At 36.3% G+C, this 26,125-nt stretch overlaps 2 protein-coding genes across 2 annotated transcripts; one reads left to right on the top strand and one right to left on the bottom strand.

Annotated features, from left to right (window-relative positions):
* Window positions 1-156: 156 nt before the first annotated feature.
* Window positions 157-14,039, top strand: LOC139935965 (ribose-phosphate pyrophosphokinase 2). The gene is made up of 7 exons (XM_071930630.1): window positions 157-384; window positions 1,908-2,091; window positions 2,706-2,804; window positions 3,383-3,507; window positions 5,755-5,928; window positions 6,676-6,835; window positions 7,302-14,039. Exons 1-7 carry the CDS (start codon window positions 215-217, stop codon window positions 7,392-7,394), a joined length of 1,005 nt encoding a protein of 334 aa, XP_071786731.1. The 5' UTR covers window positions 157-214; the 3' UTR covers window positions 7,395-14,039.
* LOC139935969 (uncharacterized) lies at window positions 12,573-24,671 on the bottom strand. Its single transcript, XM_071930637.1, has 5 exons — window positions 24,572-24,671; window positions 23,260-23,342; window positions 20,625-20,762; window positions 16,160-16,276; window positions 12,573-14,274 (listed from the first exon to the last, which is right to left on the bottom strand). The coding sequence occupies exons 2-5, from the start codon at window positions 23,315-23,317 to the stop codon at window positions 14,207-14,209; spliced, it is 381 nt and encodes a 126-aa protein (XP_071786738.1). The 5' UTR covers window positions 23,318-23,342; window positions 24,572-24,671; the 3' UTR covers window positions 12,573-14,206.
* Window positions 24,672-26,125: the final 1,454 nt, after the last annotated feature.

The following is a 26,125-nucleotide window of genomic DNA, read 5'->3' as shown; positions in this document are numbered from 1 at the left end:
CTATAATTAGATAATTTTGTACTTTTTGTTTTGTTTTGCTTATTCAACATTATTATTATATAGCTGTAATAATTTCACCATAAACTTTTCCCGCGAGCGCGCCACCACTGGCGCGCACATGTCATCTTTGTGGCAGAAAATAAAACATCGGAGAAAAAGTCCCTAATCGTTTATGCCGTTTACATGCACACGAAGACACTACGCATGTTTATGAATGGTGGATCAAGAGCTCGACTTGAAAACCGACTTGAAAGACAGAAAGATGCCGAACGTCAAAGTGTTTAGCGGGTCATCCCACATTGATTTGGCTCAGAAGATCGTAGATAGATTGGGGCTTGAGGTTGGAAAAGTTGTCACAAAGAAATTCAGTAATCAAGAAACATGGTAAGGTTTGGGGTCAAGTTTAATTTTAGAAAAATTCGGTCATGTGTTTTGTGTGTGTTTTGATGCTGGCTGTTGAGTGTTGTGTGCGCAGACACATATACATGATATATAACGGGTCAATGATGGTTTTTAAACAAAAAACAAATAAACAACAAAGTGTTCATCCAAAAAGTATCCTGGTGTCGTGTGTTTTCAGTAGGATATCAGGAAAATTGTTCACAATCAAAAACTAATTTTTTTTTTTTCAAATCATCTATCCAATTTTTTAACAATAACACTTTCACTTCATGGTGTGTTGAAATTTTTAAAGTTTTGGTTTTACGTTGCGAGAGACAGTCCGCCATTAACAGTGCTTGTGCATGGACGACATTGGAGCAACGTCATATGTTTTCACACCTTTCATTGGTTGGTATTTTATTGAATATTCCGAAGCTAGTATGGCGGGCAAAGTAAATCAAAAATATTATTCAATTAGTACTTAACAAATTTAATTACATTTTTGTCCTAAGGCATTATGGCTACTATATTAGAATCCAGAGATATCATAAGGCATGAAAGTAAAACACCCCACCCGTTTTCCCCCATTTCAGACCAGTAATGTTTGGTTTTAGGAGATAAGAAACCAATCTATGATATTTTCTCTTAAATGTAGACTTAATATTTATTACGCTTATCGGAATTTATAACAGTTATGAAGTAAATAAATAAAAAAAATTGTTGTCATTTTCACTTAAAATATTTTAATATTTTCCCCACATTTGCGCACCATAGAATCCCAAATAGTAACCACCACACGTAATCCATCTAGTGACTAAAGCAGAATGAAACTCAATCTAGCAGATAGTAATTTTGTTTTGAACTTTCGAGGTTGGATGATGTTTCTTTGACTCACTTAAATGTTGGCATAATAATGCACTAGTGATTAGTACCAAAAATCAATCATTTTATAAATGTTTGAGTATAACCAACGTCAGGAAACTTTATTCTCAGCATGATTAAGCCTGATGAAAATACAGACCGTGAGTAAACTGCGTAGCTTCTGTCATCGGTGCAGCTTGCACAATCTTGCGGTAAACGGGAATCAAAGTTGGGGACCGAAAACATATGAGGGTCGATAACGTATGACGCTACGATAATTAAATAAATAAACCAAATCGAATTATAAAAAACCCCAGCAACTAGTAACAACATGTCTAATGAATTCAAAGGGTAAAATTTGAATAAAGTACTTTTGAAATTTTGTTTTTGAAGTGGTATGTTTATCAGTTGAACTTGTAGGCCTATGCTTTTTCCTTTTGTCAGTTTGTAAATTTTTAATAATGTTATCTTCCTTCTTAAAACATAATAACAAATTTTGCACCTCACTTTAAATTACATATACTATTACTAGTAACTACCGCTACGGGTACACTCTTTTACTTTCAAAGTATTTATGTCCTTAAAAAATGAGATGGCTTTCTACCGACCTAGTTTTCTAGCAAGATTCTTGAAAAATTGATAATGATTTCTGTTTATTCTTTCAGTGTTGAGATTGGTGAGAGTGTCCGAGGGGAGGATGTCTACATCGTACAGAGCGGATGTGGTGACATCAACGATAACTTGATGGAGTTGCTCATCATGATCAATGCCTGTAAGATTGCCTCATCGTCTCGTGTCACCGCCGTCATTCCTTGCTTTCCATACGCAAGACAAGACAAGAAAGATAAAGTAAGTGGCTGATTAAAGGCATCAGCCTTTTTTGGTAATTGTCAAAGACCAGTATTCTCACTTGGTGTAGGGCCTATCCCAACATATGCAACAAAAAACAAACCTTTGAAAATTTTGATACAATTGGTAATTTTGAAGTTGGAAGAGAAAAATTAAATTGAATTGAATTGAATTGAATTGAATTGAATTGAATGGTTTATTCGTCAAGTAGGCCTGTATAAAAGTACATGAAATTTAGAATCCTTTAGTACAGCAACACTTAAAATATTAAAATGTGAAAATTGCACAAGTTAAACCACAATACCACAGAAAACAGTAACCTTAATAAATTAAAGATTGTGTGCTTTAAGATACCTAAAAAAGGCTTTAGGCATGAAGTCTTTTAATATTTGAGTCAGAAATTACCTCTTTCTCAATTGTTAAGACCTATGTTACTTTAGAGGGAGCTGTTTCTCACAATGTTTTATACTATCAACAGCTATCCATTGCTTGTTACCAGGTAAGTTTTTATGCTAACAATTATTTTCAGTGCCTTTAGCCAAGTTATTGGAAAAATAAAATGGAAGAAAATTACAACTATGTTAAAAAATATTTTAATTTTTGTCTCCATACAGAGTCGTGCTCCAATTTCAGCTAAGCTGGTTGCAAACATGCTTTCTGTAGCCGGGGCTGACCATATTATCACAATGGACCTCCATGCATCTCAAATACAGGTTTGTAACGTCAGCATCTTGAAGAAATTTCAGACAATGGTCAATTAAAACACTTCTGCATACCTAAAGCCTATTTGTGGCTTGGCGTGGACTGGTGGTCCCTGAACCCAAGCTCTGGGGGGTCAGCAGCAAAGTGTAATAATAATAATAATGAACCATTTTTGTATAGTGCATATCACAATCACAGAATAGTCCCTATGCGCTTTGAGATGAAAGCAAAAAAGAAGTAAAAGTTAATAGAGATGTGAAGTAAATACATAAGTGTGGGTTCCAATCCCAGTCATGACACTTGTGCCCTTGAGCAAGGCTTTTAACCATTGTTCGTAAAAGTTTCTTGGGAAGTTAGTGCATTCTACCAGGCAAGCGCCAAGTTGATGATGCCCATTTTGTTCAGAGTCAACACTCCCACACAAGAGATTTAGCACATTGGTTGTACCCGCAAGTTTACTATTTATTTATTTGTAGTTAATTCTTAGTAATGTCATTGTTTTAGCATAAACACATTGTTGCCCAGCAAATTTACATTTTATGGACAAAAGACATTGAATTTAACCAGCAAAATTCTCCCATTTGTGTAGGGGTTCTTCGACATTCCTGTTGACAACCTGTATGCTGAGCCAGCCGTACTGAAGTGGATTAAGGAGAATATACCAACTTGGGAGAATTCTATCATTGTCTCACCAGATGCTGGTGGTGCAAAGAGGTAAATTCTTGCTACGTGACAGACCAGCTGTCGATTACACCAAACTCTTTCTAACTTAGGATTAATATTAGTACTTAGGACACGTTAAGTTCCGTATCCAAAGACGTTTGGACGCCTTTAACCCATTCTAAATTAGGACGAGTTAGTCTTCCTAACTCAAGATACGATTAATCCTAGTGTTTCGTGAAATCGGCTGCAGGGGGGTCGATTTCTCTAAGCACTAAAATTCATGTTAAAATGAGTTGTCTGTGTGACATTACACAGTCTCCTGATGATGACTAGAGCAAGCTAGTTGAAACATTGAGACCCTTTAAGAACTCACTCTGCTGCAGAGCAGTTAATAACAAATCCACTAAAAGCTAAGCTAGTAGTAATGGCTGATTTTCTACCTTTCGCCCGGGTAGCAGTTCATAGGTAGGACAGTTCTTTTCAGAACTGAGAAGTCTCCCAAATTCCTAAAATCTACTGCAGTAGTAGGACATAAAGCAAGACAGTTCTCTAAAGAACAAAATTAACCTGGCAAGTAGATCAGGGGTCGAAATTGCCACTAGCCCGCTAGCCCGGGACTACCAGATTTACAGCCGGGCTACTCATTTTTCCAGTTTGATAGCCCGACGGGCTAGTGGAAAAATAATGCAAAAATCATCATCACAAACAATAAAGAACTATGTTATTGGTGTATTGTAAAGTTTGAGCCGTGACACGAGACATAATGTGTCTTTCGGGCTACCAAAATCTAATCAGGGCTACTAAAAATTATTGGTCACTAGCCCTGCTGACTACCATGGAATACACTTAATTTCGACCCCTGTAGATACACACACGGTGGTACCCTATACCAAATATATATTAACATCACACTTTGCTTAGCATTTAAATTTTGTAGACAACTCGGCCCCTGGTTCTTCTAAGAACCTTCGTATTGCTCTCACATATTTCATGCTTTAAATGTTTTATTAATTTTAACCGTTGTACATGTATACAAAATACATGTTTTTTATTTCCTATTTTTCTTCTTGCATAAATTGTGATGTATATTTTATTACTCGTTTTATCACTTGTTTTTACAACCAGATGTGGGGAGGCAGGTCTACGGACCACAGTAATTACTTTGCGTATGTTTCTCCTAGCCCATCTGGAAGTATGTTTGTATTGTGTTGTATTGTTGAATTAGCTGAATAAATTATAATAATAATAATTATAATCAGAGGTTAAATAAATGGTGTCTCCGCAAATCAACATGTCATCAGGCCAGGAATTTCATCTTTTTATTAAAGGTCAATTCAAATGGAAATAATAGTTAAAATGTTACAGTCCATTGGAAATTTTTGAAGGGGCACCAGGGCCAGGGCAACAGAGGTCAATGCCTTTGTGCCCTAAGTTTAATTCCAGACATGTGTCATTGTACATTCACCACTTAAAGGCAGTGGACACTATTGGTAGTTACTCAAAATAATTGTTAGCATAAAAACTTACTTGGTAACAACGATCAATGGAGATCTCTGAAGTAACGTAGTTTTCAAGAAAGAAGTAATTTTCCACTAAAATATTTGAACTTTATTTTGAGACCTCAAAATTAGAATTTGAGGTCTTTAAATCAAGCATCTGAAAGCACACAACTTTGTGTGACATTCTCCAGAAGACGATCAGAGCATACTGATCGAAACGTCGAGTTAAACCAACGGTTCTTTTCAGAACCAGCCCAACTCATTTGGAGATTATTACATGGTGTTACCGCAAACTCTTCTATATTCGTGTGACAAGGGCGTTTTTTCTTCCATTGTTATCTGGCAACTTTGACGACCAATTTTTTTCACAGGTTTGTTATTTTGTGCATATGTTGAGATACACCAAGTGAGAAGACTGGTCTTTGACAGTTACCAAAGGTATCCAGTGTCTTTAAACCTTCACAATTGTTGCAGGTAGAAGGGATGCAAAGTAGTTACTGGAATAGTGTGATAGACTTCAAGTCTTCAACAACCGAGAAGACGGTCAGAGCACACTGATTGAAATGTTGAGCATTACAAACCAGCTCTTAGAGCCACCACTACTCACAAAGAGATTTTACATGGTGTCACCACACACCTTACTTACGTAACTTTATTCTAACGATCTATATACACTCAACTGAAACACTTCCGTCATGCATCTTAGGCTATACACAAACAAGATTCTGTTTGTCTAATGAAAGTATAGGTAACAACAAAAATATTTCTTCATGCATGGTTTTCTTATCTTCCTGAACAGGGTAACGTCAATTGCAGATCGTCTGAATGTAGAGTTCGCCTTGATCCACAAAGAGCGGAAGAAGGCTAACGAGGTTGCATCAATGGTCCTCGTGGGTGACGTCAAAGACCGCGTGGCAATCCTCGTGGATGACATGGCCGACACCTGCGGAACCGTTTGTGAAGCGGCTAGAAAGTAGGTTGATTTCACTAAGCAATTCAGTAACCCTCCTATTCTTAGACCATTCAACATCATTCACTGTGGTTTTAAATGATTTGACAGTCTGCAAAATGACATAAGTAGTGAATGTACCACACAGTTCACAGCCAACCCATACTCCATACAGTCAACTCATACTGTCTGACCATTCAATACCATTCGCTGTGATTTTGAATGACAGACAAACTATGCTAGTCTGCAATACAGTATTAGTAGTGATTGCATCTACTCAGTACACAGTCAACCCTCCTACTATGAAACCAATCAATATCATCCATTGTGGTTATGAATGATAAACTACACCAATCGGCTATATGATTTCATGTGGTGAATGCATCTACGTAGTACACAGTCAACCACCCTGTATCGTAAACTTGGGTGCCCTCTAGTCAATATATATATATAGCTCTATGGTGAGATCCCTTGCTACACAGCAGTTACAGGTTGTATTGCTTCTGAATGGCGCCCACTAACAAAGATATCAGAATAATAGGGAGACCACCAACTGTAGGACTAAATAGCTCAAATGGTCAAACACTGGCACATTCAAATGGAGGCTAAAGTCTCGCTCTTGTAAACAAAAATTTGTTCAACCCAAAATTGTTTCAAACTTACCCAGTCGGTATCCATTGATATCTAAAATAAAAAGTCCCATATTCTTAAGGTCATCCCATGGCTGCTGCTTCCCAGGTTGTTTATTACTTAATTTTTCCTTCCCGGCAGACTCAAAGATGCTGGAGCTCTCAAGACCTATGCCATCTTGACCCACGGCATCTTCTCAGGCCCGGCCATATCGCGCATCAACAACTCTTGCGTTGAGCAGGTCGTGGTGACCAACACCATCCCCCAGGAGGAGAACATGAAGCAGTGCAGTAAAATCACGGTGAGTGAAAACCAAAAAACTTGATTGTTGAAATCAGGGATAAGATTTGAGGGATGTGAAAAGTCTCCAGAAGTAATTTGCTGGGCTGTTTTTCTCTTCTTCTTTTTTTGACCTACATGTAGAACATTCTGAAGTTTATAGGATTTGAGGCATTGCATGGTGCGGTATCAATATATATTTGGTTTGCGGTAACACCATGTGTGTATCTACTTGCCAGGTAGAGTTGTTCTTATGGAAACAGTCTTGCTTTATTCTACTGCCGCGGAGTAGATAATCGGAGGTTCGGGAGACTTCTCAGTTCTGAAAAGAACTGTCCTGTTTTATAACTATTACCATCTGAAGTTTACATTGTGGTTTGGACACAATGTGGATTTTTTTCCTTTTCTTCTCACTTTGATGACTGCTTTACTTCAGTCAGGAAGGCACAAAGTTTATTAAATGTTAATTTTCTATCGTTTTGTTTCAGGTAATCGACATTTCCATGATGTTGGCCGAAGCAATCCGCAGAACGCATAATGGCGAGTCAGTGTCGTATCTCTTCAGTCATGTCCCACTCTAAGTTTGACGTTTCCCAAACCAGACTAATTCTGTGTACATTGTACATAAACACAGGGCACAATTTCATAAAGTGCTAAGCACAAAACGAATCTGTGTAAGCTGGAACTGGATACCATCCAAAATGCTATAGATATTTTGTGAGAGGTGCCCTGGTAATTTCTGCTTAGCAAAGATGTTTATAATTGAGCAATTTTTGCAGGTTGTCAGTTTGCACCAAGCTGCGTAAAAATGCTTATTTCACACATAACTATCTATGGTGCTTTTAAAGGCCAGTTGTTTTTATCTGTAGTACCTGGCCCTGTTCACACTACGGAGCAAATACCCAGGAAGTGAAACCCCAGGAAACTCCTGGGGAATTTGAACCCTCTGTCACCCCATCTTTGTTAAACACTTGATGTTGTTTTCAGGGAAAAAAGTTGTACACGCCGTGTGCTAACCATTGGGTTATCCAGTTTAAAGGATTTTGGTACTTTTTATAACACAAAATACAATGTCCACAGATTTACATTAAACTAACACCGTTTGAAGATATTGATGTTAGAAAGCGTAGCTTAAAATATTAGTTGCTGAAGTGCTGTAGTTTTTGAGAAAAGAGTAAAACAATGTCATGAAAATACAGTTTTACAAATGTACATGCTAAAGTAATTTTCGTCTCACGATCACTGAGACAAAAATAATTTTCATGCCATTGTTTCACTCGTTTCTCAAAAACTACAGCACCTCAGTAAGTAATATTTACAGGGAAGCTTTCTACTATCATTATCTTCAGACTGTGTAAGTTTAGTGTAAATCTGTAGACATAGTGTTTTTTGTCCTACAATGAGTACAGTACATAGACCCTTTAAAGGCAGTGGACACTATTGGTAATTGTCAAAGACCAGTCTTCTCACTGGGTGTATCTCAGCATATGCGTAACATAACAAACCTGTGAAAATTTGAGCTCAATCAGTCATCGAACTTGTAAGATAATGAAAGAAAAAACACCCTTGTCACACGAAGTTGTGTGCATTTAGATGGTTGATTTTGTGACCTCAAGTTCTAAATCTGAGGTCTCAAAATCTAATTCGTGGAAAATCACTTCTTTCTCTTAAAACTATGGCACTTCAGAGGGAGCCATTTCTCACAATGTTTTATACCATCAACCTCTCCCCATTACTCGCACCAAGAAAGGTTTTATGCTAATAATTATTTTGAGTAATTACCGATAGTGTCCACTGCCTTTAAAGGTATGGTTATAGATTAGTAAATACTCCACAAAATAATTACCATAAAAATTTGCCTTTCTGGTAATATGGTTTGGACAGTTTTCACCCAGAAACATTTGAATCTGAAAAACTGTTCATGCATGAGAGGTTTCAAATGATGAACCGCAAGTACTTTCATGCTCATTAACATTGTATAGCAGAACACAAAAGGACAAGTTTGTGTGAAGTTTTGAGTGCTGAAACAAACTGCTAGCCTTAAATTTAACATTTTATAGCATAGGTGAATTACAAATTGATGTCAAAGTTGGCCCTTTAATTTTACAATTATGTATTATTGGTACTTGTATTTCAATGTTTTGCTGTATGTGGTCACTTTGGTTACTGGTCATGATATGTTAAAATTATGTTTTATATTCATTAACCCTCCTACTGTCTGACCAATCATTATCATCCACTGTGGTTTTAAATGATAAACTACATTATGTGGACCTTATATGTTCTAAGATCCACTAAACTACATTATGTGGACCTTTTATGTTCTAAGATCCACCAAACTACATTATGTGGACCTTTTATGTTCTAAGATCCACTAAACTACATTATGTGGACCTTTTATGTTCTAAGATCCACTAAACTACATTATGTGGACCTTTTATGTTCTAAGATCCACTAAACTACATTATGTGGACCTTTTATGTTCTAAGATCCACTAAACTACATTATGTGGACCTTTTATGTTCTAAGATCCACTAAACTACATTATGTGGACCTATTATGTTCTAAGAACCACCAAACTACATTATGTTGACCTATTATGTTCTAAGAACCACCAAACTACATTATGTGGACCTTTTATGTTCTAAGATCCACTAAACTACATTATGTGGACCTTTTATGTTCTAAGATCCACTAAACTACATTATGTGGACCTTTTATGTTCTAAGATCCACTAAACTACATTATGTGGACCTTTTATGTTCTAAGATCCACTAAACTACATTATGTGGACCTTTTATGTTCTAAGATCCACTAAACTACATTATGTGGACCTTTTATGTTCTAAGATCCACTAAACTACATTATGTGGACCTTTTATGTTCTAAGATCCACTAAACTACATTATGTGGACCTTTTATGTTCTAAGATCCACTAAACTACATTATGTGGACCTTTTATGTTCTAAGATCCACACTTTGTAATGTCACGTTACAACAATTGTGTCGCCATACACAACCTGTGCAGACAAAATTGTTTGATATGGTTGGTCAACTCACTTGAAAATGTTACAAAGAGTAGGTTTAATAAGACATTTGCGTGTTAGATTTGAATATTGTCTGGTACAATGACGTGCTTGATCACAAGTTACCACTTAAATTTGAATTCCTCAGAGCAGACTATCGGGACAGTTGCTATGTCACATGATTAGCAAACTTTTGCATAGTTACGTAAGAGACAGTGGACACCCATACACAATTCTGAATGAATTATATGGCACAATGGTACTAGGGTTTGCTCATCTAGAGGTTGCTATACAAAGGCTTGCCCCGAACCATTTTACTTAGCAATTGCCTTTTATGTCAGAGGAATTAAAATACACCAGACATTATTCAAATCTCACTCGCAAATTAATTAATTATTAATTAATTATTAAGGAGAAACATGAATTACAAGGTTCATGAAATTACAAGGTTTAGATTTATAGTAAAACTTATATCTGTTCTGAAATAAAAACCATTAAACCAATAAACAGGATAAAACAATGTATGTTTTTAGTTAATTTAAATGTTTTTCAGCACATAGTGAAAGGTGAATTGGGATATTGGAGGGAACAATACATTTTTTTTTTTTCCTCTTTTCAAGGTTGGGTGGAATGGTTTGTTTTGGTTCATAATTTTGGGTGGGGGTATGAGCTATTTTTGTATGATTATTTTTTGAGGGGCTTGTGTGTTTTGTTTACTTTCAGCTTGTTAGAAAAGTGTTTGTGGTCACGTTGTGTGGCTAGTCCTGCAACCTCAAAGCTATTTATAGACTTGATTCTTGTTTTGTTTCAACTCTTGTTGATCATAGAGGCTCTTTAAACATTGAGTGGATCTGTTAAAATAAAGGGAAGGTACACGTTTGGTAATTGTCAAAGACCAGTCTTCTAACTTGATGTATCCCAAAATAAGCATAAAATAACAAACCAGTAAAAATTTGAGCTAAATCGGTCATCAAAGTTGCAAGAAAATGATGAGAAAAAACACCCTTGTTGGCTGAATTTGTGTGCTTTCAAATAGGAATAAAAGACTTCTGTGGCTAGAAGTCTTTTATTATTTTAGTGAGAAATTACCTCTATCTCAAAACTAGGCTACTTCAGAGGGAGCCGTTTCTCATGATTTTTAACCATCAACAGCTCTCCAATGCTCGTTACCAAGTCAGTTTTTAAGTTAAAATTTTTTGAGTAATTACCAAACGTGTACCTTCCGTTAAAATAAACTACCATAACCAGAGATGTGAAATCTATAATGAAAGGAAACGGGAATTGATTCTTAAAATATCATCTATTAGACCTCTATGGGATCTAATCTCAGTAGTAAATGGACTACGTACTATGTCTGTTTACACACGAAAATGTTAGAATTTTAAAATCCAGATCAAATCTGGATTTGTTCTATTTTGTTCGTAGTGAAACTATGAGATATTTTGAGACTGCTTAAAGAAAAGCAGAGTGTTGGATCCTGTTGAAACATAAGAATGCTTCACCGTTGGAAAAGGAATAGCAATGGTTTCACAAAGTCTCGCTTTCAGAGAAGTGGCTTGGTTTTTTAAGTAGAAATTTGTTGTTAATGTTATACATGTATTTACTACTAGTTTACGGCAGTTTTCCCAAACCACGGTTTGGGCTCTGGTTAAGACGTAAGTTAAGACGTAGTTTTGAAAAAGCCCATGGATGTACCATGAACAGTATTCTGAAAGAGATAAATAAACGAGAAAATTACACAATTGCTATTTTGACTTCTTGAATTTGTAACAAAGAAGATGTTTTTATGTCTGCCTGGTGAAAAGGTGTAGCTGTTATATCCCGTTTTTTTAAATCTAATTATCCAGTGCTGAATGTACTGTTGCTAGAATCTCCTTGAAATCTATATCACAAAGCTGCCAACATTTGGTTCTTGCCATCAGGGAATTTTTGTTACAACAATCGGGAAGCTAATTAGAAATCATTCAACATAAAATAATATAATATAAACAAGTTTCCATAATCCAGGAGATTTTCAAATTATGTTCATCAGACATGGAAATATTGGTTTATCAGGAAACTTTTTAGAGAATAGGAAGTGTATACCTCTTCACATTTCAATCCTAGTTTCAGAATACATTGTATTCATTTCTCTCTCCCCCTGTTTATATTTACTAGTGCAGTGATGAGATTTGCCAATTAATGTGAATATTCCTAAAAATGCCTTCCAGGCCTGGGTTCCCCCTTAAAGTTAATTCTAGACCCCAAACCTACCTGGGCCCAATTTCATAGAGCTGCTAAACGGTAAGCTAATTTGCGTGCTTACTGTAGCAGAAAGATTTGCTTAAGCCTTAGCCTATTTCACAGGTTAGCAGAAAAATTGGTTGACAATATTGCGTATTTTCCATGGATTTGCATTGTGACGTCATTTATTTTCGTGCGGTAAGCACCGGAAGGTTAGCATGCCTTTTTGTTGCTAACGGTTAGCAGCGCTATGAAATGGAAATCAGACAGTAAGTACAAAATCAGCCGCTAAGCAGCTCTATGAAATTGGGCCCAGATGTTACAATGCAGGAGGTTTACAGACTCAGTGAATCACCGGAAAAAGAAAACTACAGGTTTTGAAACAATGTGGACGATTTCTTTCTCCTGTCGGTGAAAAGTTATAGGCTCATGGGGATTTTGAAAACTCAGGAAAAATACTAAAGAAATCACAAACCTGCTTGTGGTCATTAGAAAGACAACAATGAGAATCATTTATAAGGGCAGTTAAAATGCTGTTTATTTCACATTTGCAATTATGGCGAGTGACCTTCACAGTACAAGTAACACGGCACTTTTTAAAAAGGTTCTCTTTGTTTTCAAAGACTGGAGTTGATGAACTCTCAAAAATGTTGTGAGCAAAGACTTCTTTTACAAGATATCTGTACCAGAGTTGTACGACTCCTGACTCGGACTCGAGACTTATGACTTGGACCCGGGAATCAAGTAATGAAGACTCAGATAATCTGAATAAGAATTGTTTTGTTTTACATGATGATACTTCTTTTTATGGGTTTTTCAAAAGACTGCAGATGTTTGGGTTTTTAAAAAAAAAAGGCCTGTTCTGCTGCAGCCAACAACAATAGCACGTTAGCTGTAACCACCAGCCACAGAGGGAGCCAAAGTTGCTGGCCATAGTAGGTGGCTGGCTCTTCTTCTCTGAAAACATGCATAGCTTCGTTATAAAAGTGAGTATCAAAAACTTTCTTTACAAAAATACAAATACCTGGCTGAAATGTGCCACTTATGTCTTTTAGTACTCCCTCGTGGCAGCAAAATCACAATCACATGAACATTATCCCCTTTACAAAACTAGTTGGTTTCATATTAAAAAAAAAGCACCAATAGTAATTTTTTTGTGAATTAATATTGAGAGTACTAAAATTTCTTAATAAATAAACTTGTAAAAAATAGTTAAATACTACAAGTTTTTGTCTAGATCTAAACAAAGTAGATAGGTACACCTCTAAAAAGAAACACAGCTTTAAATATTTTCATTAAATAATTAGTATAAAAAGTTAATTGTCAAAGAAGTTTAGTGCATCAGACTCAAGTTCTCAAACTGAGGCATCAGAGGGTGAGAGGACTGCAAAGTGATATATCGTTTGCGTCAGTGCAAAGTCGGTACTCATTTGCACGAAAATGCTTCGTGCAAAAACAAATGTATATATCCGGCGCATAGTTGTTTTGTGTGTATGTCCTAGCTATTTAAAGATAGTGGACACTATTGGTAGTTGTCAACGACTACTCTTCACAGTTGGTGTATCTCATCATAAGCATAAAATAACAAAGCTGTGAAAATTTGAGCTCAATTGGTCATCGAAAATAATAATGAAAGAAAAAACACCCTTGTCACACGAAGTTGTGTGCTTTCAGATGCTTGATTTTGAGACCTCAAATTCTAAATCTGAGGCCTCCAAATCAAAATCATTACTTCAGAGGGAGCTGTTTCTCACAATGTTTTTATAACCTCTCCCCATTACTCGTAATCAAGTAAGGTTTTATGATAATAATTATTTTGAGTGTCCAATACCAATAGTGTCCACTGCCTTTAATGTAAAAAAATGTTATCATTACTTTATGTAGAAATGCCACTAACAAGTTTAATATTGACAAGTGTAATAAATAACAAGAAATTTGCTCTACATTTCGCATAGTAATATTTTACGTAAAAAGAAAACTGATAAATGGGTCAAATTGTTTTTAAACTGAGTTCAACACAGCATTAAAAAAGATAGCTCTTGCACAAACTTACATGATTAGCACCAATAATTTATATTTGTAGTAGGCAGCGTAAACATCCCTAAAAATCATGTTAGAATACCCCAAGGCTGGTTGTGGTCTGACCTAATAAATGCAGGCCCTGGCCGAAGCTCGGTCCTCTAGCGGAATAGTCGACAGATCTTTAGGACACTCTGAAAAACAATCAAATTAAATTGTTTCGTTAAGGTAGTTCTTCTAATTTTTTACAAATCCAAGCAATAACATTATACTGGACACTTAGATATTTTAAATATATTACCCTTCAAAAACAGAAGTCTTTGTCATGGACATCAACTACATTTGTTAAGAGCAGTTAAGAGTCAACAAAATTACTAACTAAAATCACAAAAAATAGTTAACTATTTATAGAGCACCTTATGCAAGGGTCTCAAGGCACTTCACAGGTAAATGCAGAACAGCAAAAAGTAAGTAAGTAAACATCAAAAGGTAAGCCAAAATACAAGTGACAAGAGACAAAAAATCAGTAAAAATCTAAACGTGAAAAATACTCAAAGCCTAAAACTACAAATTGAAACAAGTTTTTAAAAACTTGACAATTAGCTACAAATTACAATCGGTAAAATATGTATATCGATGGGTGATTGGAGCACGTACACTCTTAGCCTACAATACAGCATCTGGCTATTACAGTTAAATGAAAGCAGATTAAAATAATGAATGCAAATTTGCACAAAAAATGGGCAGAATATTGTAGAAAAAAACCATAACAACATAACAATGAGGGGGAGAGGTAACCATCACAGTATACAAAAAAAAATGCAAATGTCATAATAGTTTGCAAATTGGTAAATGGATTAGTAAAATGTACACAAATATTTTAATTTGATTTTTGGAGTTGAACAAAGAATTGACTAGAGTGGAATTCGAACCAATGACCTCCGGATTAACGTGCCGACGGTCCCTTGTGGTTTATATTGATATTTTAATTTGAGCTACACAAATCAAAAGTTATTTTCCTTAGCATAAAATTTGAATACTAATAATAATAATATCGAAGCGTTATATAGCGCACGTGTCTACCAAACAAGGTACTCAAGGCGCTGAGTATATAATACAAACTTTCAGAAATATACAAGTCGGAATTTATATAAAAAGCTTTGTCAGGTTTCAATGAAAAAGAGAGCCACTACTCCTCCTTGTGTTTATGTAACATGCTTCAAATTTCAATGAGGAAGAGGCACAGCATCTGGAACTGCCTACCACTTAATCGTAGATCTTGTCTTTGTACCACAAAATTCAAATCTCTTCTCAAAACTTATCTTATGTCACAGGTTTTCAAGGACTAATTTTGTTGTGTCTGTTTTTTCGTTGTTTTTGTTTTGTTTGTTGGTTTTACTGCGCCTAGAACACCCAGCAGGGTGGATATGCGCGCATTACAAGTCTTATTATTACTATTATTATTAGCGATTCCTCTGGTAAATCTATGAGGAAATTTAAATTTGTATTGGAACTTTGCAAAAGGCACCCCAGCAACAGTTCCAGGCACCATGGCAATTGCTATGGGTGCTGTGCAGGCCTGATACTTCACGGAGGCAGCGAAGGTGTTTGCCTCGATGCCCCCTGGTCATTTCCTTGGTGCCCCTCAAATGCTCGAATAGAAATTAACAATTTCCTCATAGGGTGCTCCTTACCAAGTAGAAAGTGCCTTCCTGCCCTTTCCTCTTTTAGAAACGAAGCATATAGGCCTGAGGGCACCACAACAAAAGTAACGGGCACCATGGCAATAGACCGATCCATTAGGCTCCGACCACGTGAGCCTCTCCAATACATAGATATAGAATATAATACCTAGATTGGCCATGGTATTATATTCTATATTTATGCTCTCCAATGCCATTCTGCACAACACTGCCGCGCAAGCCAAGCATACGCACACGCATGTAGGACTTAGTTTGTCTGACTTTTGGTGGTCCAATGGGCTGAGATTGGTCAATAAGCAATCGGGGGATCTTAATGGATTGGTCTGTTGCTGTGGGTGCTGTGGGTTATTTTAACATTTACATGTACAGTACTTACTGGTTGTACAGCGCTGACCATAGAAACCAGTCCCGGCACACTCACAGGCAAAGACACCTGACTTGGTCTGCAGACAATACCCTTTGTTTCGACAGTGGTTCTTCTTGCACGGGTCAGCTATAGACAAATCAAAATCACATTTCAGACACTTATGAAATTCTCAACAATTTCAATAAGATAGATAGATAAAAATGGTTTTATTAATAAAAAATTTCTTTACAGAACAAAGGCTTAATAGAATTAGAATTTTTATTGTCCACATCATAAATATACAGACATTTAGTTTCCATTGGAACATAAAAATAAAACAATGATTAAGTAAAATTAATTATTACAATGATTACACAGATTAAAAGGACAGAAATATACACACTCAAATAAATAAAAAACACCAACCTAAATAACGACCCTAATTTTTCATATCAATAATAAAATTCTTACTGCTATAAAATATTGTTTTTAATTTTAATTAAACAATCTTGATTATCTGTCATTTTCTGAACCACCAAGTAAAAGTTTTATTGTGCTCTGACAATATCAGATCTGTGGTCAGCGCACCAATGGACAGTTACTGGGCTAGAGTTGATAATTCCGCGCAGTCACAGGCTCGAACAGTTTGACCATGACGATGGTCCCCATTTAACCACACAAAACACAATGTCCACAGAATTACATTAAACTTAGACTGTTTGAAGATATTGATAGTAGAAAGCTTATTACCTTAAAATATTACTTTTAACCTGAGGTGCTGTAGTATTTGAGAAATGAGTAAAACAATGTCATGAAAATGCGTTTTACCTGCTGAAGTAACTGTTGGGACTTGGTTTACTCATTTCTCAAAAACTACAGCACCTCGGCAAGTAATATAAGATATAGAAGAGAATATAAGTAATATAAGGGAAGCTTTCTTCATGTGTCATAATATAATCTGTGGACATAGTGTTTTACCCAGTCAGTTTCCCTTGTGGTTTATATTGACATAGTGTTTTGTGATACAAAAAGTACCTCATCCCTTTAAGGAACAATAAGGCTACATGGATGAAATTCTTTTGTTCATAAACCTGTCAAAATCTAGGCTTTTATGTACACAGTCTTCATAAATCATGTTTAGTGAGAGAGTAAGTGACAAACACAATATTAAGTGCAAAGTACTGTATATCAAAGTGTATGGTGGCTAGGGTAACCTTAATCTTGAAAGTCAGGGACCTGCGACAGCGCAATTTTAAAGAGATTACAAACTGGTGTGAGTTTGAAGCACGTTTATTTAAAAAAAAATTCCCAGGTATAAAGGAATCGTATACCTTTGTTTTTTAGAACCGTTTGATTGTTTTAACCCTATACACAAACTAACCTGGTTTTACTTCAAAAGATAGTAGAGCCAGTTTTTTTAGATATCGCTGAAAATCCAGAGCGGTTATGTCTACGCAGGAAGAATAATCAGTCATTGGAAAACACACTGAGAAACGTATACCCTGACAGAAACGTTTCTCAGATTCAAGATTTGGGGGATAAAAACTTATATACATTTTTCCATAACCACATTACTTCGAAGTGAAATGATTCTTAAAATGCTTTAAATCCTTTTCTCAGTCTGAAAACACTGTATACATTTTTATTTACAGGATTTAACCAATCGAAGGGTTCCAAAAACCAAAGGTTTGATCCTTTAAAGCAGTAAAACAGCAAACAAGACAGTTACTGAGTTAGGTTTATTTAACTAGCACAGATATCTGTTATTGTAACTGTCTGGATTTATACATTAAAACCAACCACACAGGAACTGACCTTCATTTTCACTACCCATGCTAATCCTACTATATTCTGCTTAGGAATTTAATCAAAAATGTTTTTTATAGGTTTGGTTTTCTGCCATAAAGGGGACAGACTTTCTAATGACTTCACTTAGACATCTCAACAAAATGTAATGGTTGGGACATAAAGCAGAACATGATATTTTCCTAGTGGAAATAAACAAGATACTTGGACAAGAGTGGGATGGTCTGAAAAAGGAAAATTCTGTTGTTCCTGGTCTTGGCCTTGGTGCCCCTTTAAAAGTTTCACATTTACTTGAACACTTTCCAATCGAAGCGCCCTTTGCAAAATGAAATTTCAGGCCAGCACAAGAAGTTGCTAAGCATAGGAAAAGCAAAGTACTTTTCCGAGTCAATGTGAAAATAAAATCAAGGTTTTTTATACTTCCACCTACAATGATGGAACAGTAACACCATGGTACGGAAATACTGTAATTACTCAACAGCTTGATTTCTTGAGGGCAGTGACCGGTGAAGCCCTTTCTGTTCTGCTGTTTTGTCCACTAGAAACCCATAGAGTAAGAACACCCAAGGCCACATCATGTATTCCCTTTCTGTATCAAGAAAAAAACTTTCTAACCTCAGTGGGCAACCTCAGTGGGAAATATCAGTGAGACACTAGTGGTTCAGAGGCCATGGCAAGTGAATTTTTAAGAAATCATCTTAGTAAGTCCAGCCATTTTGATCCTGGTAGATTGCGTAACTCATGAATTGTCTGCTAAACCAAGAGAACTTATATCGGGGGCAGGGGTCGAAATTGCCACTTGCCCGCTAGCCCGGGACTACCAGATTTACAGCCGGGCTACTGATTTTTCCAGTTTGAAAGCCTGATGGACTAGTGGAACAAAAAATGCAAAAATCATGATCACAAACAATAAAGAACTGTGCTATGGTGTATTGTAAAGTTTGAGATAATGTGTCTTTCACTCTTTCAGGCTACCAACATCTCATCAGGGCTACTAAAAATTCTTGGTTACTAGCCCTGCTGACTACCATGAAAATACACTTAATTTTAATTAGACCCCTGTTGTATACAGTACAAAACCCCAAAGATGTAGGAATTTGAACAGCATGGTATTTAGCAAAGCAAAGGAATCGTAAATAAATAAATGATCACATATTTCGATCCTCGGAATCTTTCTCAAATGTCCCGACAACAAACACACATTAAAGGGAAGGTATACGTTTGGTAATCACTCATAAAATGAATGGCAATAACAACTTTGGGTTAGAAGCCCACAGCTTCGTTCGATTGTAAAGCATTTTGAGATATTTTTGAAGTATTTTAAGTGTGTTATAAATGTTTTTAAAATTATCAGTTATTATGCCCCAAGCTCAAATTTTGTACTAGAGTTTCTTCTTCCTGCTTTGACCTAATTCACTCCAGTGATATCTCAAAATACAACCACCTTTTGAAGTTAACTTTTCAAATGTCTGTTTTGTTGTATACTAAATATAGGACTAAAACAATCGAATGGTTCAAAATACCCAAGGTATAAATAATTTGCCTTTAGAATACTTGCGTAAAGTAATACGAGAGTCTAACAAAAGCATTCAAGTAGAAAGTAGTAAAAAGAGTGCGAACACTCAGTCAGAACAAGCAAGGAATGAACACATACAAATGTTACACTGTATGTTGTTTTCAATCCCAAATGAAGCTTTTACCATGCTTTTACAACCAGTGTACATACTCCAGTGAATACCTCCCATTCAGGGGACAAAACCAAATCCCAGCCAATATCTCCCTACCCATTGTTATAGAGCTAGAGGGGTAATCCTTCACAATGGAATCAGCCAGGCTGAAACACTCAGTTTCCTGCTTGTGGTTGGAGCTCTACAATTGTCTAAACCATTGGGTTGTAGCTGAAAGGCCAGTTCATCAAACCCAAACCACTAAATTATTGCCTGTTATTTTGTCTGGCCTTGGTAGGTTTTTCAATGTTAAGTGGTGATTTAAAGTGCATGGGACATTTTGCTGAACTATTAAACAAGGCTGCTGTTTAGAAGAGCAACGTAATTAAGCAACGGAAATACCTCCGTACTGGAAACACGTAACACAAAGAGTTATAAGTACATGTAACTTTATCCAAAGTTACCTGTTCAGGGGTCGATTTCACAAAGAGTTAGGACTAGTCCTAACTTAGGACTAGTCATAGGAGATATACAAACTGCATGGATAGTCCTAAGTTAGGACGAGTAACCGGTCCTAACTTGAGATAAGACTGGTCCTAACTCTTTGTGAAATCCACCCCTGGTGCCTGTTCATGTTTGTTGTGTTGTCGTTTATCCTTCGAGAAAGACTCTGCTAGGGTCGAAACGTCAGGCCATTAACTATTTTTTTTGCATTTATCCAAAGTCATGAAAACAAATGTTCACAATCACATGTACCCCAAAAAGTTTTAAATTCAAATATAATAAGTAGGATTTGAATATTATAGACAATCAAGTGCCTTTCTACTATTTTGTTTAATGATATGACACAGGCCTAAACGGTAGTGTAAATTTTTGTTTCCAATTGCTATTTTTAATATTAAAAAAAAAAAAATTATCAAAGCTAGAGCAAGAACGGTTGCTCTATGATAAAAGTTATATTTTGAGGAAAAATTTCAAATTTAACTTTCAATCTTAAATTTATAACATGGGAGGCAACTTACGATAAAGCGCACGTTGGCAACGCTTCTGGTCTCTAAAGGCAAATGGGTTACGACACGCCATCTTGGTACCACAAACGCACTGTTTCCCGTCGGCGTTACACCCAGAAAATTCTTGCTTCTCTTCACAGTCTCCAACAACTAGAAAGTAGTAAAATGAATAAGATGGATTTAATTTAAAATTGACAAGTTCACAAACACTATACACCGATGGGTCAGATTTAATGGACCAAATAATTGGAAAAGTCTTCCATAGATAATTTATGACAGCCAAAAAATGTATGGTACAAACAATTATATAAATATTTGGCAATACAGGTTTTTGTCAATGCAGTGTTTGTTTACATCACCTTTAACTGTGTTTATACTATAGAAAAATAGTTGTTTTTCACAATTCACTTTTTTATTTATGGACCATATTATTAAAGGTGGACACTATTGGTAATTACTCCAAATAGCATGAAACCTTATTTGGTGACGAGTAATGGGGAAAAGTTGATGGTATAAAACATTGTGAGAAACGGCTCCCTCTGAAGTGACATAGTTTTCGAGAAAAAAGTAATTTTCCACGAATTTGATTTCGAGACCTCAGATATAATTTGAGGTCTCAAAATCAACCATCTAAATGCACACAACTTTGTGTGACAAGGATGTTTTTTCTTTCATTATTATCTCGCAACTTCGACGACCAATTGAGCTTAAATTTTCACAGGTTTGTTAGTTTATGCATATATTGAGATACACCGAGTGAGCTAAGACTGGTCTTTGACAATTACTAATAGTGTCCATTGTCTATCTTCCTTATCAAGTTTTCTGCATGTGGCACTAAATGCTGTTAATTAAAAGAACTGAGCTGAAACAAACTTTTGTTAAGAACTAAATTACACAGGCATGATTTATAAGCAAATAGTGATAAATATATACAAGGTTCTCCCTTGACGTGACAAAGGTCCGCCTGCCAAATGCTATCTACGTGAAAAGTGGTTAAGTGGGCTAGCTCAGAACATCAGAATTAAAAACGCAAAGCAATATGAAATATGGACTAGTAAAAAAGCTGCCAGAATAGTGAAAGAACAAGGCAACTCTTCCCAACAGCCAGTCACTTAAAAAAAGTGAGGACAAACTCTGATCAAAACTGTCTTTAAAAACACACACAAAAACTAGATGATAGATTGCATACAAATAATATAACCATATTTTCCTGATCTGTTTTATGATTTTGAAAGTATTACAGGGGTCGAAATAAAGTGTGTTCCATGGTAGTCAGCAGGGCTAGTGACCAATAATTTTTAGTAGCCCTGATTAGAATTTGGTAGCCCGAAAGACACATTATGTCTCGCGTCACGGCTCAAACTTTACAATACACCAATAACATAGTTCTTTATTGTTTGTGATGATGATTTTTGCATTATTTTTCCACTAGCCTGTCGGGCTATCAAACTGGAAAAATGAGTAGCCCGGCTGTAAATCTGGTAGTCCCGGGCTAGCGGGCTAGTGGCAATTTCGACCCCTGAAGTAACCACATAATTTATCCTAGAGAATTTATCTGAACACATTTTCCGATAATTTATTTCTCAATTATTATGAAAACAATTGAACCAAGATGTGTGATGATGTAAAACAGTAAATAGCAACGCCACAAGGTCAATTGGTGTACCATTGCACCATGCTGCGCTGCTGAGTTTATGACACATCCAAAACCAACAGGACCACATTCAGCCTCTAAAGGTCATAAGGTTGCAAGGTCAAAATCAATGGCAAGAGTAGTGTTACATCTCAAAGTCACTCAGCCTGTTATGGCCTGTGTAAGGAAGCCACACTGAATACTACGGCGGCATGCTGTCACTCCTGCTAGTATGCCATTACCATTTGCATTCCAGATCTGTGTTACATATGGGTCAAAGCCGGTTGAGTTTCAGCATGGAACAATCTAGTTTATCGCTACATGGTTTCAGTCATCAAACTTAGGACTGAACCGTTTTTAAAGGAACGTTACGGAATTGGTTTGTGCTAACAAAACAGTTGCTGGCAGTGTAGGCACTTTATGTGATCCACCATATACATAGAATGGTTTATTTATTTTAAAAATGCCATCGCAGCATACCGCTGAATTGCGACATAATTTACTCACATTTGACTTTGCTACTTCCACTTCCATTGCATTAAGCCCGGTTCATACTTCCTGCGAATGCCAATACGAAGCGAATGTTAACGTCACAAATTCGCAACAAATAATTCGCAACAGTTGAACTCTACACCTCACTTGCGAATATCACTGAGGAAGGAGGGTTGTGACGTCAAATTCGCTTCGCATTCGCATGAAGTATGAACCAGGCTTTATGGTAAGTATTTGTGTGAATATGGCATGGGCGTTTTATAAGGCTTCATTTAGCATTCATTATGCAGAGCCCGAATCTACAGGTAAACAGGAATTAATTACATTTTATGCCTCTGGCAAAAATACGATCTCCCAAACAATCAGGACTCTTCTTCAGTTGGAATGAGTAAAATTTATAAACTCATTATGTTTTTGCAAAATGCCAAATCTCTGAAAATAAAATTGGCAAATAGAAAAATAATCTAGGCCTACATGTTGTACAATGGGTTGACTAGTCTAGTTGTTATGCTTGAAACTTACCAGCGGAAACAAGAAGGAAGTAAGAGAACATTAAGAGACAGATACGTAGACTATCCATGCTTGAGAGGTTGGTTGAAGAAGACCTAATGGTATCAATGTACAAAAAAGATATTAAAACAATAACAAATTTTTTAAGAATTGTTCCTGGCATATTTTGACAGGAGACACGATTAAGTATTCAACTTAGCTACAAGACCTCCAGCCGATTTCACGAAACGCTAAGATCAATGCTATCTTGAGTTAGGACGAGTATCCATCCTAACTTAGGATGGGTTCAATGCGTCCTACGTATTTCGATACGGAACTTAACTTGTCCTAAGTCCTAGGATTAATCCCAAGGAAGTTAAGAAGAGTTATGTGAAATCGACGGCTGGTAAAATTGTAGATTAACAGCAACACTTGATTGTGTTTCCTAAAAGGAAAAACTGCTCACTTTTTAAAATCATTTTAGTTTTTTTTTTTTAAAGTAATGTAAACCATGCTGAAACCATATTCTACCGCCATGCTGAAACCACCATAAAAGTGTGAATGGACGTAAATGCAGGCTTTCTGAAAATAATTTGAGTTGATTAGCAATTATTTTGGTTTTAATTACTCTCAGGTTTCAAATAACATAATGGACTGAAAGGTTTAGGTTAGGGTCTACTTCTCACACGCCCACCCCCCTCCCCCAAACCTCAAATGAATAAAACTCAAGTCTGCATTTTTCTCTTATTAATATTGAAACACTTTTTGAGTGGTTTCGGACACAAAAATTACAACCATCAAACCGTAGTTGTAAAATAAATGTGATAAAAGACTGGCAATACTTAATTTTCATAATGAAATTTAAATAATTAACTTCACGCAGGGGCTATCGCTTCTGGACCCGGCCTTCATCCACTACAAATCACAATCACAATTTTTGTCAACAAAATCTCAGTTGATCAATCCATCCATGCATGATCTATTCAAACCTGGTGTCGTTTGTATTAAATAAAAACTGAGATATTTAAGAAGACTGTAGACATCAACATGTAAGATCAAACACATAACAGCCACTGATGTTTTTGCACCAGTGCACTCAAAGTCCAAGGCTTTGTCACTTTTTGTGGTCACACAACTGCCCGGGGCAAACGGTGCGGTTTCCCTGCACACAAACCCTGCGCGCTTGTCACCGCACTCGCTGCTTCGATAGATTTGAGATTTGATGAGTTTGTTTAGTCAATTTACGCCACCCCATTTTGCTCTGTTAAACATGAAAGCTACACAAGTTACACTGCAAAATGAAGCATGTTTTTAGGTTTATCAATTCTAAAGGAGTTCAACTTACCGAAAGATGGAAATCAGTTCAGCTTCGACGTCCAATCCAAGCAAAAGGGACTGAGAGTGAAAAATCGGCGTTCGACGACGATCGGGAAAACAACGAGAAGGACAAAACTAACTTTTCTTCGACGATTGGTAGGGCGCCCTCAACACTCATAAGTTTTTCCTAAAAAGTTTTAATACAAGGCCCGTCGATCTTGAAGATGCCACCGACTACGATTATCGATATCAGGAAACTATAGTAGTGGATTATAGAGAACTATAGTGACTTATAGGAAATTCTAATGTTTTTAAAAAATCCAATGGGGATTTTCCCGTGAAAGGTCCTGGGCAGAAGTTAAGATCAAAAAGATTACATCATAGGGCTACCCACCTTGTTGAGCTTGTACATCACTCGGCGACAGTGCGGATGAGACCGATCATGGAGGTAGAATTAGGTCTACCTCCATGGACCGATCAAGGAGGGCTAATATGGCCTACTGTAAACAGTTTAGGCCTAATGCTAAAAAAAAAATGTATATATATACAAATCGGGGCATCAACAAATAAGTTTACACTAGGCACAATTAAAAACAACAATGATTTGCCTACGTGTTTTACATAGATTTACCTTTTTTTCTACGTAGGCTAGTGCGCTTTACGAATTCGAGGGAGGATAAACGGCAATTACAGAAAAGTTTGGCAACAAACTGCTTTCGAATTCTTTCATTTTTACAATTAAACTCAGGGATTTAACTTTCCGCCCAAGAGTTCTGCGAGTTATTTGGTGCTAGCGTAGATCGTTGAAATTTAGTTCTTCTCAATCGGATCACGTGGCTGCTCGGACGTTTGAAGAGAAAGAAACGAATAGCGCGCAAAGTTTTCGTCTCCAAAAACCGACTTTCTGGGGGAGCTTATAGCCAAGTCACATTATTTCAAAACTAATCGGGTTCAATCCGGAATCTAACTTTAAAAAAAGAGGGCATGTACCGATTATGTCGTTGATAATAAAATGGTTGACAGAAGATCAACTGAATTTAAAGGCACGCACACTATTAGTAATATTACTCAAAATAATCGTTAGCATACAGAACTTACTTTGTAACGATTTCTATCTACATTAGCATTGTGAGAAACGGTCTACTCTGTTTTTGAGTACACAAACTGAATTTAAAGGCACGCACACTATTAGTAATATTACTCAAAATAATCGTTAGCATACAGAACTTACTTTGTAACGATTTCTATCTACATTAGCATTGTGAGATGCACAGTTTTTGAGAAAGAGGTAATTTATCGCTCCAAAAATTTGAACTAATAAAATACTTCAGGCCTGAAGCCTTTTATTATGCATCCGAAAACCCACAGATCAATTTTTTTTTTTACAATTTTTTTTTCTGTTCCAAACTTTCGCAGATTTTGTTGTGTGTGTATGCATGGTGGGATACACCAAGTGAGAATATACTGGTCTTTGACATTACCAAACTGTTCAGTGCATTAAGATAATGTGAAATGATAACATTACTTCCTGTAGGCTATGCCTCTGAAATGAATATTTTCAAGGAGCTTCTTCCGGAAATTA

This window comes from Asterias amurensis, chromosome 4 (genome assembly GCF_032118995.1).
Source record: "Asterias amurensis chromosome 4, ASM3211899v1".
Taxonomy (NCBI): Eukaryota; Metazoa; Echinodermata; class Asteroidea; order Forcipulatida; family Asteriidae; genus Asterias; species Asterias amurensis.
The sequence above is the reverse complement of the archived record's forward strand: the minus strand, read 5'-3'. Positions and strand labels throughout refer to the sequence as shown.